This window comes from Lasiodiplodia theobromae (genome assembly GCF_012971845.1).
Source record: "Lasiodiplodia theobromae strain AM2As chromosome Unknown scaffold_25, whole genome shotgun sequence".
Taxonomy (NCBI): domain Eukaryota; kingdom Fungi; phylum Ascomycota; class Dothideomycetes; order Botryosphaeriales; family Botryosphaeriaceae; genus Lasiodiplodia; species Lasiodiplodia theobromae.
Window position 1 is genome coordinate 275,113 of NW_023336458.1, and position 14,018 is coordinate 289,130.

The 14,018-nt window shown below is 53.5% G+C and overlaps 2 protein-coding genes across 2 annotated transcripts; both read left to right on the forward strand.

Moving 5' to 3' along the window:
• Positions 1-5,656: 5,656 nt before the first annotated feature.
• LTHEOB_8087 (uncharacterized protein) lies at positions 5,657-6,894 on the forward strand (the record flags this gene model as incomplete). The annotated part of the gene is made up of 2 exons (XM_035517525.1): positions 5,657-5,752; positions 5,842-6,894. The coding sequence occupies 2 exons, from the start codon at positions 5,657-5,659 to the stop codon at positions 6,892-6,894; spliced, it is 1,149 nt and encodes a 382-aa protein (XP_035370634.1).
• A 2,133-nt stretch (positions 6,895-9,027) lies between these two features.
• Positions 9,028-10,383, forward strand: LTHEOB_8088 (uncharacterized protein; the record flags this gene model as incomplete). The annotated part of the gene is made up of 1 exon (XM_035517526.1): positions 9,028-10,383. The coding sequence occupies one exon, from the start codon at positions 9,028-9,030 to the stop codon at positions 10,381-10,383; it is 1,356 nt and encodes a 451-aa protein (XP_035370635.1).
• Between the last annotated feature and the right edge of the window lie 3,635 nt (positions 10,384-14,018).

Here is a 14,018-nt window from a genome sequence, read left to right on the forward strand (position 1 = left end):
TGTGCATGATGTGATATGCGCCACTGTGGTGGCGAATGTCTCTAGATGGTGCCAATCGCAGTGTTTCTCAGCGCCAATCTCGTCGCGGCGCCCTTGCCATATAGTCACGCAAAATCAAAGCCAACAAGTCCGCTAGCTGTCGTGAAATTACATTATTGAATGGTAAATCGATATCAAGAATAGGGACACTGTGACGCCGATGTTTGAGTGTCTAGATGGGAGACTAAGCGATGTTGAAGGCATCCAAAAGACACGGCAATAGCGAGAATATTGATCGCGATAGGGACTTAGGATACCGTTCTAGCATGTTTGAGTCGTATCAGCCAGTGGATGTCCGTCTTCAGATGCCGAACTGGGCCCAGTATTCTTCGAGCTCAATTATTGGTCACATAGAATGGGAACTTAACAAAAGATCTCTAGACGGATATGATTTTCTGGTCTGTGTTTATGGGGGCGACTTCCGAATCATAATTTGGGCTGCCTAAGGTTGGAGAAGGAACGTGTACAATTAAATAGAAAAGCCGAGCCGACCAATGTTCCGGCAACTCCAAGGGAAACCTTAAGATACTTTGAGTTTACTGCTGCTGGGCGGAACGTTGTGCTTGACAAAGTGGGAGAAGGTATGCCATCCCCGCAGGATTAGTAATTGGCTACTTGTCCAGTCGTTCGAACCTAGCGTGTCTTCCAACGTTTCGCAAGTTTGCGCGTTTCGTCGTTCGCATAAGTACAGTCGATTCTCTCTTAATCTATTAGCGACTCTATGCTCTTATTTAGCGGCTGAATGGTTCATCCTAAAGCCTGTTCGCTTGTAACACTCTTACTGTAACTGCTTCATTTCCAAACTCACCTTAAAGGCTCTGGTGGTATCTACTACGACTTTCTTCATCTGATCATAGATCTGAGTCTCAAAGTCGCTGCAAGACTTTTGACTCCTTTCTATAGTAATGCATGAGTCGACGCTAAAAAAAAGTCCCACCCTACATTTCAGCAAAATGTATTGGCTAAATATACGCCAAGCTGCCATGCTTCTTATTTCGTGGGCGGTTGGCATTCGCAATGGGACGAATGGTTGACTGGTGGCTGCTACTGAGTGATTTTCCGTGTTGTGTAACGATGTAAGATTGATGTGTCCCAACCGTAGTCGAAGGCCTTTATGCAGGTTTTTCCTAGTCTTAGTAAGCTAATTTAAAGCAGTACGAATGCACAGCTGGGCACAGATACCCGGCCGAGACCGTAGCAACCTTTGATTCCGCATCGCGGGCAAAGATACGAATAAAGATACACATAAGACTGATCGCACTGGAAAGGTAGCATTGCTTTGATTCTATGTGGACTGTTCAATGCAAATCCATCCGTGGTGTTCCCAAAGGTCTGGCACCACAGCCCCGCCTTCAATGGCGGTCTGGATTCTGACACGTGTCTGCATTTAACCAATAGACTGCGATGCCCTATCTCACCCATCTGCGAGTATATCTGTGGAATGTTGTACGCGTTTGTGGCAGGTCATGCCATTATGCCACCCTTACTTTTAGTAGGGAGTTAAATACGGTACCAGCAACCTCGCTTAGATCAGAGACTCAACATATTGACCATTTCGTGTATGCAGTTCACTACTACTCAAGAGAACTCTCATCGGCAGCTCCTGGCTGCAAAATCGCGATGGACTACAGCTCTCTGCCTGACCATTATGCGACCCTGGGGATCTCTTCAACAGCTCTATTAGCAGATATTAAACGTGCCTACCGCGCGCAAGCACTTCTTCATCACCCAGACAAGAATCCAAACAAAAAAGCTGCTACAGCGAAGTTTCAAAAAGTAAGCAAGATTTGAGTTTTCTTCGTCATTTCCAAGCGAAAGTCATTAAATTGGAAGTTTTGTTGTGTAGATAGCAGCAGCATGGGAAACTCTCTCAGATGAATCGAAGAGGCGCATTTACGACGCCAAACTTGCACGCAGCCGACCGGCAGGGAATACTCAAAAACAGCAGCAGACAGATCCAAATCCAAAGCCAGAGCCAAAACCAAGACCGAAGCCCGAAGACAACGCCAAGAAAGATCAGCGCGAGAAAGAGGCAAGCGCAGAGAAAAGGCGTGCTTGGCTGAACTGGGTGGAGGCGATGAATCGGAAGATAGCCGACACCAAGAGAAAAGTCGAGAAGTTGAGGTCAGAGATAGAACAGCTTGACAAGCTTGACCGTGAGCATGAGCAAAAACTTCGAGCTGCCAATTCTTGGTTGTTCTGGTCACGAACGGTTCTCACGGATAAGGACATACAGAATATGGAAGTTGAAAAACTTCAGAGGCTTGCTACCAGGAGGATCAAACAGACACGCCTTGAGAAAATAGCTGCGTTACTCGAAGAGATGGTAATTGAGAAGGAGGGGAAGGAAGCTGCAGAGAATGCTCGCTTGAGGTTTGAAGAGATTCAGAGAAGGAAAAAGGAAAAGGAAGCTAAAGAGAGGGAAGAAGCAGAACAGCGCAGAGCTTTTGAAGAAATTCTGAAGAAGCAACGTGAACAAGAAGAAAGAGCGAGGAAGGAGCGAGAAGCAGAAGCAGTACGGAAGGCACGAGAAGCACGAGAAGCACGAGAAGCACGGGAGGCACGGGCACGGGAAGCGCAGGAAGCCTGGGAAGCTTGGGAAGCACGAGAAAGAGAAGCGCGAGCAACACGAGGAAAAGAAGCACGAGCAGCACGAGAGAAAGAAGCACGAGAGAAAGAAGCACGAGAGAGAGCTGCACGAGAGAAAGAAGCACGAGAGAGAGCTGCACGAGAAGCGCGCGAGAGAGAAGCACGAGAAGCACGAGAGAGAGAAGAAAGGAACAGAGCGGCTGCGCGCGAAACCACACGGAGAAAACCCCCCAAGAAAACCCAGTACAAGCCACATCAGCCCCGAGATTCGTCATCGTGCACGCACAAGTCCTTCTGGCTCAAGGTTAACGGTCGGCATTACTGTCGGCATTGCAGCCGTACCTTTAACAAATTTGCTTTCAAGTGTCCCAATTGTGCAGAAACAGCCTGTGGCGAGTGTATGCGGACACTCAAACTCACCGGTACTTCAAGCAAATTTGAGCATCGCAACCGCGGAAACTTTGGAGGACATTACGAAGAGACAGGTTGGAGTGATCAGGACTACGAAGGCGGAGGGCATTACGAAAAGACAGGTTGGGGTGGTCAGGACTACGACGGCGAAACGTTTCATTGGTACGATTAGACCAGTCAGGATTCGCGCAATGTTTGCTGTCTAGATGTTTGTAAATTGATACAAAATTGATTATTTAGCGGATGTAACGTATCAGATTTTACATTGCCTACGTATTTGGTAGTCCCCATCGCTATAATCAACTGATCTCAATGTAGGAGAATCGTTGAAGAGCCAAAGCGGACTTGCCCATGAAAGATCAAAATTAAAAGACTTTGATCTAAATCTATTTGCGTGATCTGTGATTCTGACGATGTACACTGATGATAAAGTAATCTCCACTTTTATGACACCTCCTTCGTCAAGCCTGTCTGGATTTGCACAGATGATGGGATATGCTTTTACAGCTTGCCTTCTACGTCTAGAAAAGAACTCTCTAACGCGCAGTAATAGTGCTTTCTTATGCGGAGCAAGGGGCTTTGTAACGAGTTGAACGCCAGCAATAGGGCCATGTTCCCCTCCCACGTCACGATGTCATGTGAACGTAGAAAGTTTCTTTCCGATAAGGAGCTGCCATAAACGAAGGTGTCAATCAGGTGGTGTTATACTAAAAAAGGAACGGTTTTAAGGATAAGCATGCTTCATATATTAAGCAAAGACAGGCAACGGAATTTTCCATAAGCTCTAGGCAAATATCATTTTAGATGAATCGGGTAAATGCCCTTGTATAAGTCACATTCAAAGACAAATCGATATATTACTCGTTAGATTGCTCGTCCCACCATTAGGTGGTAGCATCCGCCAACTCCGCTCCCCTGAGATCTACCATCGCAACGCTAACGATTCCACCGCAGCACCACGCAGCGAAGAAACGACTCACAAAAAAACCCAGGCGCATGAACTCCGGAATTGCCGGTCTGCACGAGGCTTGATTAGTGCGCCGTGGCTGCGCCGAGTCATGGAAGAGTTGCACGGTCCCGATTTTCCCGCGTATCGCATTGACGGTTTGATGAGAGGTGGTTTTTTGGGCAGGGAAAGCGTTTCCGGGATTGGACATGCGGGTGCGAATGACTTGCGCAGAAGTGTCCTGATGCATAATGCGATCAGCGGGTGGCAACGCCCCTAGACCCTTTGTGCCAGGCTGGTAGGTGCCGATCGCAACGACGCTCTGGGCTGCTGATCGTGCCAAAGCGTCTCGCCACTTCACCACACGGAAGCGTAGCCGCAGGGCCCCATACTACGAATAAGGCTACCAGCTTGGATATGAGCGTTTGCAAAGAATATGGAGGCTGTAGAAGTGACGCTGTGATATTTGGATTAAAGTCTCGTTGTTGTGCAGGGTTATCACAAAGTTGCAGGGACCACGCCGGCGGGCAGATCATTGACGGGATTGCGTCGAGCCTGTTTTAGCATCAGCGCATACCGTCGCTATTTAGATATGTAGAGCGCTTTCCAGTACGTAGCAAATACTGTGTCGTCCGTTGCGCAAACGAAGTCCACAGTATCCTAAGCGCACTGCAAGACTGCCGATGAACTCTTTCGTCCTGAGAGCGCTTAGTCCAAAACTGTTCGACCCTATTTATAGTTCACCAGTTCTGACATATTGATATAAGTTCGCCGAGTCCGCGTCTTTGTGGGCCTCGCTCGAAATGAGTCGCGAATCCAGCAGCTCCTACGTTTGTATCGCACACTGCATCGAGTTTTGGGTATGCTATATCCACAGAATACGCAACCGTGCGACATGGTACTGAGACATCTTCATCAAAACCGCGAGCCTGTCTGACTCACTCAGTAACTGTGGAAAGCTGCGGATCATGGAGCGACTGGCTGAGAGGAGCCTAGGGTGCGAATGAATCAGTTGTCCTCATCACAGCCCTTCGGGTTATTGTTGGCTGGCTGACATGCTCTGGTGTTATAGCTTTTCTGTCTACGCGATGATATGCGAAACTGCTGCGCTTTGGGTCGCTGCTGAGACTGCCTGAGGGAGCGGATACATGCGACAGAGGAAAATCGCCTCACTGTCAAGCATGGGCCGTCTTTGTAGATTTAGGAGGAGGTTGTGCATACCTGTGCGAGAAGTGCGCAGCCACAAAGGCGGTGCTCGTTTGCTTTCGACGAGTCGGTGGAGAATATGGTCCTTCACTACTCCCGTGCCCGGTTGGAGTAGGAGCGCGAAAGGCGGAGGCACCACCAGGGACGGGTGCTCACTCTTCTTCCCTTTCTATCTATTTCTTTGCAGGTCTGTCACCCCTCCACTCTTTCCTGACGCACCACGACTATCGACCATCCGGACAGACTGCTCCACACAAGGTCCAGTTCGCACGACCGTCCACCACAGCTTCAACGCCTTGTCGCAACTTCTTCCTCACAATCACCATATGCGCGTATTAGCTGTGTCATAGTCAATCGCCTCAACGCCGCACCATTCCAACACAGTGCGACGGATCTGACCCGCATCGACTCAGACACGAGCTTCCAGTGCCCGCGACAGCCAACACCACATCAGTTCCTGACAGAATGGGCAGCTTTCCAGCTCCGTGGACGGAGGCAGAACTACAGCCTTACAAGGATTACCCGATGCTCTACCTCGAGCGCAAGCTAGCCAAGTACACTGTACGTTCCCTCCATACTATCCCATCGGACAACCCAAAACGACCTCACCTCGACGCCCCAACCAAGCCCATTGACTACACCCCTCCCAGACCCCCCGAATGCGCATCAGCTTCATGGACGTTGACCCGGACGTGCGCATCATGATCTGGGAGCACTTCCTCCTCCTCTCCCACCCGATCGACATCCTCTCCGCCGACACGCCCAGCCCCCCACACCAATACCGCTCCCTCCGCCCTTACCTCGCGTGGATGCGCCTCAACCGCGCTCTCCACGCCGAAATCGCGTCCGTCTTCTACAGCCGCAATGAGTTCCGCTTCACCAAGCCCGACCCGCCGCGCGCGCAGTGGCTCGTCCTGCACGCCTTCCTCAACACCATCGGCCCGCGCCATTGCCGCTTTCTGCGCCGCCTGCACGTCGACGCGCCGCTGCGCTGTGACGGCGAACGCTTCTGGGACCCGCTGCTGCTCGGCAAGCTCAAGGACGGCGTCAGGGCCGCCGCGCCCGGGTTGCTGCCCGCGCTGCTCGGCACCGCGGCGATGAAGCGCCAGATGGCCGTCACGCCGGCTGAGCGCAGCGGCTGGCGCACGGTCGAGGGTCACGTTGATGGCAGCGGATGGCGCCCCGACCACGTCGCGCGCGAGGCGACGTTCCGCAGCGTCTGTCGGCTGCTGGAGGCGGCGGCGGGCGCGCTGTGCAAGCTCGAGCTCGTCGTCAAGATCGAGTGGCAGCCGTACGGGGAAAGCTATTACACCCCCGTCGTCGTCGACGATGACGGCGAGGAGAACGACAACGGCGCAGTTTGCTCCGGCGCGGAGTGCAGCGAGGAGGAGCTGGCGGACCAGGAACACTGCCGCCGCCATCGCAACGCTTACGTCTGGGCGTGCCTGGAGAGGCTGCGCGCGGCGCTGCCGCAGCTGGAGGTCGCGGTCGTGCTGCATCACGGCGACTGGGCGAGGCGGCGCTGGCGCAGGAAGCGGGCCAAGCTGCATTTGCCTGTCTTGCGGGAGGCGAGGGAGAGGGGATACATTATCGGGCACTCGAGTGTGGAGATGGATGAGGGGATGTGCGAGCCCGTGGGCGACTACGTCGTCACGTACGACGAGTATGTCATGCAGGATTCGGCACCCCAACGGCCGCTTTGAGCAAGAGGCGACGTTGGAATCGTTGGGGAATGGGAGAGTGCTTTGTGAAGACTCGGCTCTACAGTAGGGCTTTGGTGGGTTCATTTCATGGAATGTGGTCTTTCTACAATGGCGAAGCTGGAGGCTGCGGGATTGGACTACTGCTCGACGGGACCTACGAGACAACGGACGGCAGCTCAGCGACGTCGGTGTACACGCGTGCTGTGACACTTGAAGAATGCTCTTTTTAGACATCGGTTTTGGTTTCCATTGTGGGTTGGATTTAATATGTGGGCGTTCCTGCTAATTCAAGTTTGATTGCGTTATCGTCTGGCAAGTCATACCAGGCGCGGAACAAGGCGGGTTGCCCAGCCCAGGACGACCGGTGAACAAAGAACTCCAACACAATGCTCACCGTACAACTCGGAAGTGGTTGTCGGAGTTTCGGATATAACTGAACAATACAACCATCTTCACCTGACCGCGTTGATGTTGTCGTTGCTTGCGAGCGGACGGGAGACCAGGAATAGTTTGGGCTCACGTTTCAGAGGCAGATCAGGATGGCTGAAACGGCGGAAGTGCGAAAGGGGAACACCCGACGCCAGACGGGTTCCATAGACTTGCGAATATCATAGGACAACTGCTTTTACACTATAGTGGACTGACGCGCGCGAGTAGGTTGGTGGCTTGAGGCTGTGCAAACTTATTGGGAAGTCATGGACGTAGAAGATCGCAGCATTGGCAATGAAAATGAAGTAGAAGCGAAAGAGCATGGAAAATTTAGAGAGGTATAAGAAACACTTCATTTGCGTGCATATCTGCATTGTAGAGAGGGCACGAGCAGGCGCAGGTAGCAGGAATGGCGCACTGACTGGCACGAGCGACGCAGTGCGGGACGAGGTAGTGCAGTGTAGTGTCTAGGAGTAGAGGCAGCCACATTCCCAAGGGAGCGCTACTTTAGGCGCCATTGGAAGCCTCCTGGCATCCTATCATGCCTCTTAGATAGCGTGCGAGGGCGGCACACGGCTAGCGGCACGGAGGGCCGAAGCATTGGCGAAGTTCCAAGCGGGTGCAAAAGCAAACTGGTGGCCGCCGCCGGCGCCTCCTGGAGTGCGTCAGCCGGCAACGTCACGCTACTACGGCCGCCTCCTTGCGCACCTGGCGCCTACAGTGCGATCAGCGGCGCCCGAGGGGCTGCTGAGGGATTGAACCGCGCTGGCTGTGTACGACGGAGAGTGTAGCCATGCGATTCCGCGGCGCCATACGAGGTAGGGATGGAAGATCAGCGGCCGTGAAGATGTGCAGGGACTGGCAGCCAAGCGTCGGACTTATGCCATTCAAATGCGAGGATAACGCGATCCTGGGCTGGAAGGGGCAATAGACGAGCGCTTTTTTGCAAAAGTCGGTGGCGTCCGCCCCACGGGGACTTAATCGGGTTTGATTGAGCGCAGAAAATCATGGGCTCATATCGAGATGGGGTCAATTTCTCACACGTATCCACCGGCAACGGCGCGCACCGGGTGGCGAAGCTTCTTCGTATTGTTTCGCGCAACATTCCGTCTGACGGGCGGCGGAGAGTGATCGCGCGCGCGCTGCGGCCGAGAGGTACTCCAGCGGACGCGGCGGAGCGGACATGGCAGGTGGCACTGAGCGCCCTTGATGCTGAGATTGCGACGTCACGGTCTTTCGCTTCAGCATCCGCAGGGCCAGCTGCTGCCCCTAAGCCCCTTTACGCCTTAGTCAGCGCCGGCTGCACCCTGAATGGGCCAAGCTTCATCAGCGCCTTCCATCAACCACCACACTCCCAACCCAACACCCCGCGCCGCATCTTGACTCAAGCAAACAATTCCCCAAGCAGCGCAGCCAGGTCGCCTCGCATCTCGACGTCGCGCGCGCCGCACCCGCCTCCTGCGCCGCCCGGCTGTGACGGCGTTCGACGCGTCGCGTTGTGTGTTTTCGGCTTGGCATTCTGGCCCAGTGAAGAGTGAACACAGCCCGCCACCTGACACACGCAACCTCACCTCATGCCCACTCCATCTGCGAGCCATGGTTTCCCATCAGAACACGCTTCATAGCTACTTCCACTCCCTTCACTCCCCTCTCTCTCCTACGCATCCGCTTCCGCAGCACCCGCATTCCACAGCATCCGACACCATGTCGACCGAGCCTGCCCCAGAGCGCGAGCCAAAGCCTCGCGCCAGCTCCGTCTACTCCGTCAGCACCCAGGGCGCCGACGAGCACGGCCGCAAGGCCCGCAAGGGCTCGCGCGCAAAGCACAGCTGGGAGTATGTCGCCGTCGATCCCGCCGAGGACGAGGCGCCACCTCCAAACGCAAGCAGGCTGGAAAAAGAGCTCTTTAGTTCCTTCACCAACAACTTCCTTGCCGGCCAAGGACGTCGCACAAGAGCTGCCGCCCTAAATGCTAGTCAACATTTCCACGACCATTCCGGCAGCGAGTCCTCGCATTCTCACCCGGCCTCGGAGAGCGCTTTTTCCACCACTACCACCAACACTCAGGCCTCGCCTGCAAGCTCACCTGCGCCGCCGTCAGCGCCGAATGCCAGCCGCAAGCGAAAGGATTCTGCCGCTCCCACGTCAGATTCGACTAGGAAAAAATCAAAAACTTCGACTTCAGCTGCTCCCGCTACTTCCGACCCAGCCTCCAGCGGCGCGACTGCGGCCTACGCTACTTCAGCAGCAGCGACTTCACACGCCGCATCGCCTGAGCCTCACCCAGCCCCCGCTGTCCAGCCTGCCCAATCCGTCCATCAGGACAAGTCTTCTGCCTTGACATCACGTGCACCCGACGGCCAAGCCAAGGAATCGGCCAAGCGCAAGTCGACTGTCTTCGACGACGCGACCAACAAAACCAAGGCCAACAAAAAGCTAGACTCCAAGCCCTCCCCCGCTCCCGACTCATCTGAAAACCGCAAGCGCAAGCTCTCACCACCGCCAGAAAAGATGGCGCCGAAGCTGAAGAAGCCCAAAACTGGCGGCACTGCCACGACCGATAACGCTGCTGCGGCGGCAAAATCGGCAAAGGCCGCAGCCGCCCAAAAGCGCGACTCGCTCCTCCAGGAAGACGTCTACGCCCAAGCCCTGCCGTGGACCAGCACAGCCACCCAAAACTACGCGCCCACTCACAGTAACAGCAAAGCCCTTTCCAAGCACGCGTATCGCTACGCGTACCCACCCACGCGTGCACAGCTCGCCGAGCAGCTGGAGGAAATCACCCACCGCGGCATCGCCGGCGGCCCCGCTAATTTTCCCACGCTGCGCGAGTACCGCGCCGCATGCGCCGCTGAGGCGGCGTGGCAGGAACGCGACCAGGAAGTTGTCGAGCGGATGCTGGATAATCCGCGCGTAATTGAAGTTCTGAAGAGACTGCGGGAACTTAACGACGAGATTGAGGCCGAGAGGAAGGGATCGTCGAAGGGCGCAGGAAAGGGTCACGGGAAGGGCGGACGCAAGAGGAAGGTGTCGTCGGACGATTTGATGGATGGGGATTAGGCGTGGAATGGTGGAAGGAAGAAAATTTTGGAGGACAAATGCAAAAGATTCGAGGAGAGCGCGAAAGCTGACGAGGACGACACTACTGTTTTTACGACGACATCGAGATGGCATTGGATTCTAGCGTGCGCAGTTGGTCCTCTATTTGATTTTGATCAGGGGAAAGAGTCGGCTTTTCTTCGACGGACTTGTCTAAGTATCCACCAGCGGGGAGCTTTGGAGGGGCACACAAAGAATGCGGAAAAAAGTGGAGAGAAACAGAAGTTTTGGAGGATTTGCAGGGTGTTTTGGATTCCTCCTTCCGTCAGACTGCTTTCAAGAAAGAGAGGCTTTTCTTTTCCTTCTTAGCACTGCAGATTGTCGGTCTCCGCCTGTTTCTTCCCTTTTCTCTTGTTTTCTGGTTTTTCTTTTTCTTCTCGACATTCGACAAAAACAACGATATCCACCAATGGCGAATAAACTATAAGAATTTGCGATCCGGCTTTTATTTACAGCAACAACAAACAAGGCGCTACGGGGTCCTGCACTCGTTTCTTGGAGTCCTTTGTCTCACTTTCGTTTGCTACGGCTGACTTTCTGGCGGCTGGCGATTTATTTTTCTTTCCTTTGTTGTACTCACACGGGGGACGCGGTATCACAGAAAGAAGACTGGTCAAACAAGGTTGCCTCAAGGCTAAACAAATATTTGTGGGGGTTTTCTCTCTTATTTCCAACATGTTTAGCTTTGGAGTCTTGTTTGGGGGGGAGATTTATCTTTGGTTTCCTTTGTAGGCGCAAAAATCAGGCAGATGTAGCAGTAGATTTCTGGAGAAGAATAGGCTCTACTTGTTTCTCATCTATCTCAAAAAGACTTTGCGGGTTTGTGTAAACACGTGCTACCGTCGATTGGTGAAAAGTGGCTGCCTGCTGCTGAGCTTTGATACCGAGGCTGCAAGCTGTGAGGCCGCCTTGCTGTGCGACAGTCTTCTCTTCCGTCCTTGGAGATGCTGCTGCTGCCTGCTTTTTTCCTGCAGGTTGCCGCCTAACCCCCCTCTCTCCCCACACTCGATGAATTGGTGCCACACAGACACACAAAGGGGAGAGGCTGCCCTGTCCGTGCGGCTCTCCAGATGATCATCGTCATCAAAAACTGGGCACCATACCTGCGCCACGCCAGCATGTGCAGATCGCACTTCTGCAGCGCTAACGTTAATTGCTGCGCACATTTCTGCTAATGCATTTGGTTCTAGAACTGTCTGTAGGTAGCGCAGAAAGGTAGACAGACGGCGGCCGGCGCTTTTTTCCCGTGCTCTATGTGCGTGCCGCGTTTTGTCTTTCTTCTTGTCAGATCGCTGCGCTTACCTCATATTAGCCTCAGCTCATCTCATCGTGTCTATCTAGAACCATGGCTGGTAGGATTGACTACTACTCATCGCGACTGCATTGATGCCTTACGCTTCTTGGTTGTTTTTCTTTCAGAGTGTCTTCGCCCGTTGCTCCTCGAGGCATTTCTTTCCCGCGGGGCTGGCAACTGGGGCATGGCTGGCATCGCATCACGTCGTGGCACGAGTCTGACTGGGACCCATTGATGCCAGCTGTTCTTCTCTCTCTCACAACCTCGCCCATACCCATGCCTTTCATCCCCAATCCGGGCATGGGCCATGTGCGACAACAACGGGTCCAGCCCAAACCCCCCCCATCATCTTATCTGAGAATGACACGTCCCCTTTGATGCGGCAGGTCCCCGACCGGGATAGACCCCGAGTAAAAACACAGACACGCATGAGCTTCGTTCGTTATATGCTTTAATAAGAACAGTCATCACGAAACAGACGAATCACCGGTCGTGATGTGGGGTTTGTTACTTTTCGAACAAACTCTGGTCGAGAAAGGATGGGGGGAGGGATTGCTGATGAGACAGCTGTTCGAATTCCCATTCGTCCAACCACCCGTCGCGCGCGCGCCAGGCGGGATGAATAGCGTTACCCCAAGCGACGACCCAATCAATGGCCAAGCGAACAAAACGGAGCTTCTCTGATAAGCGCCCACCCACTAACTACTTACTATTGCTCTCTCTCGAAACGAGACGAGACGAAAGGCGAGAAGCGAGGCGAGCTGTTGCAACAAGCGGTAGGCAGTTGGCTAAGCGCCCACGTCAGAGCAGCGAAAGGAAGGCGTAGACGGGGGTTATGACGTCGGTGTAGGATCGGGCCATTTCTGCTGCCGCTGACGACTTTATTCCCCACACGAACCGTTTCTTGTCTTGCCTCTCGGTGCTACTCACCTTTCACCTCGGTGTTTTTTCATTCCTTTGCTTTCTGTTACGCTGTATAGCAACAGGGGGTGGAGGAAGAATACGAGGTTTATGCGCGATGGTATGGGCTGGGTTGACGCACATCCATTTCCGGGCCGTCCCGATGAGGGGGTTTTTGTCTAAGACGGACCGGGTGCCCTGTTTTTTTTACCTGGGGGGGTGGTGTGTCCGCCAGCATCGTCGGTCTCCGAAGTCGTGTCTGCTTGTTTCTGTGCGCTTCTCTCTCTCTTTTTTTTTTTTTTTTTGCTTTTGCTGGGGACGTCATCGTCGACTTTCGTGCTGTAGAACTTCAACGGCTGGGTTGTTGAGAAACAACAGTTGGACAAGAGACACCCGGTGCACGAGACAGACGGCATCAACAACGGCAACAAGAACGCGTGACTTTCCAACCCCAGCCAGCAGGGTGCAACTAACTTTTTGCAACACTAATTCCCAGCGAAAATGCAGGGTAGTGCAGGGATTTTACACCCAACGATTAATAAAAGTGGACAATTTCGTTTCTTTCTCTTTTCCCTGTCCTTTCTCTAGCTGCGCGACATTATTGTAGTATCGGTTGGACGACGACGGTTGCTGGCGGCGTCAGAAGGATACCTTATCCCTGTTTCACTGGGCCCCAAACCAGACAAGGGGAGATGACGCACACACTTCCGATCCAACAGGCCTGCCTGCCTGTGTGGGGTAGCGTCTTTGCGTGACACTTTCCTCCCCGTCCAGCCCCCACCGACCCGACCCTTGCTTTGCCCTGCTTGCTGCTGCTTGCCGGCCTTCCCGATCCTGCGGCACGGGCTACATGTTGCTACTTACTCAGCCCTGCGTTTGCTTATCATCGGGAGACTTTATTAACTTACGGAATAAATAGAAAAAGAGGTGAGTCTATCCCTCTAGATAACGATGAAACCGCATTTTCGCGATTATAGCCTTGATTGCGACTTTTGCTTCTGCTTTTTTCCTTTTTGTTGTCGATAACGTCACGATGCCTTGCCACAACGGCGGCAGGTGCAGCGTGCGTGACGAATTGCACGCCATTTTGATTACGGCGGTGCTAGCTTGCTGCTGGTTGGTGAGCCTCGCATATGCGGTGGTACCACTACGCAGCCCACGTAAGACCGTTTTATCGATTTGTCAACCGGGAGAGGGGGCGCAGCAATGATTTGCCCTTTTTGCTTCCTTCTTTTCAAATGCGTTTTCGTTAATCCATTCGTTCGCTGCTTGGCTCGAAATGATTGGATGGCAGGCAAAATTTTGCTGCAACGTCAGGTGATGGGTGAATCCGGTTTTTCGCAAGGGTCATTGATTGGAGATCTTGTTTTTGCTGTTCTCGGAGTCGTGGAGCGGGCTCCGG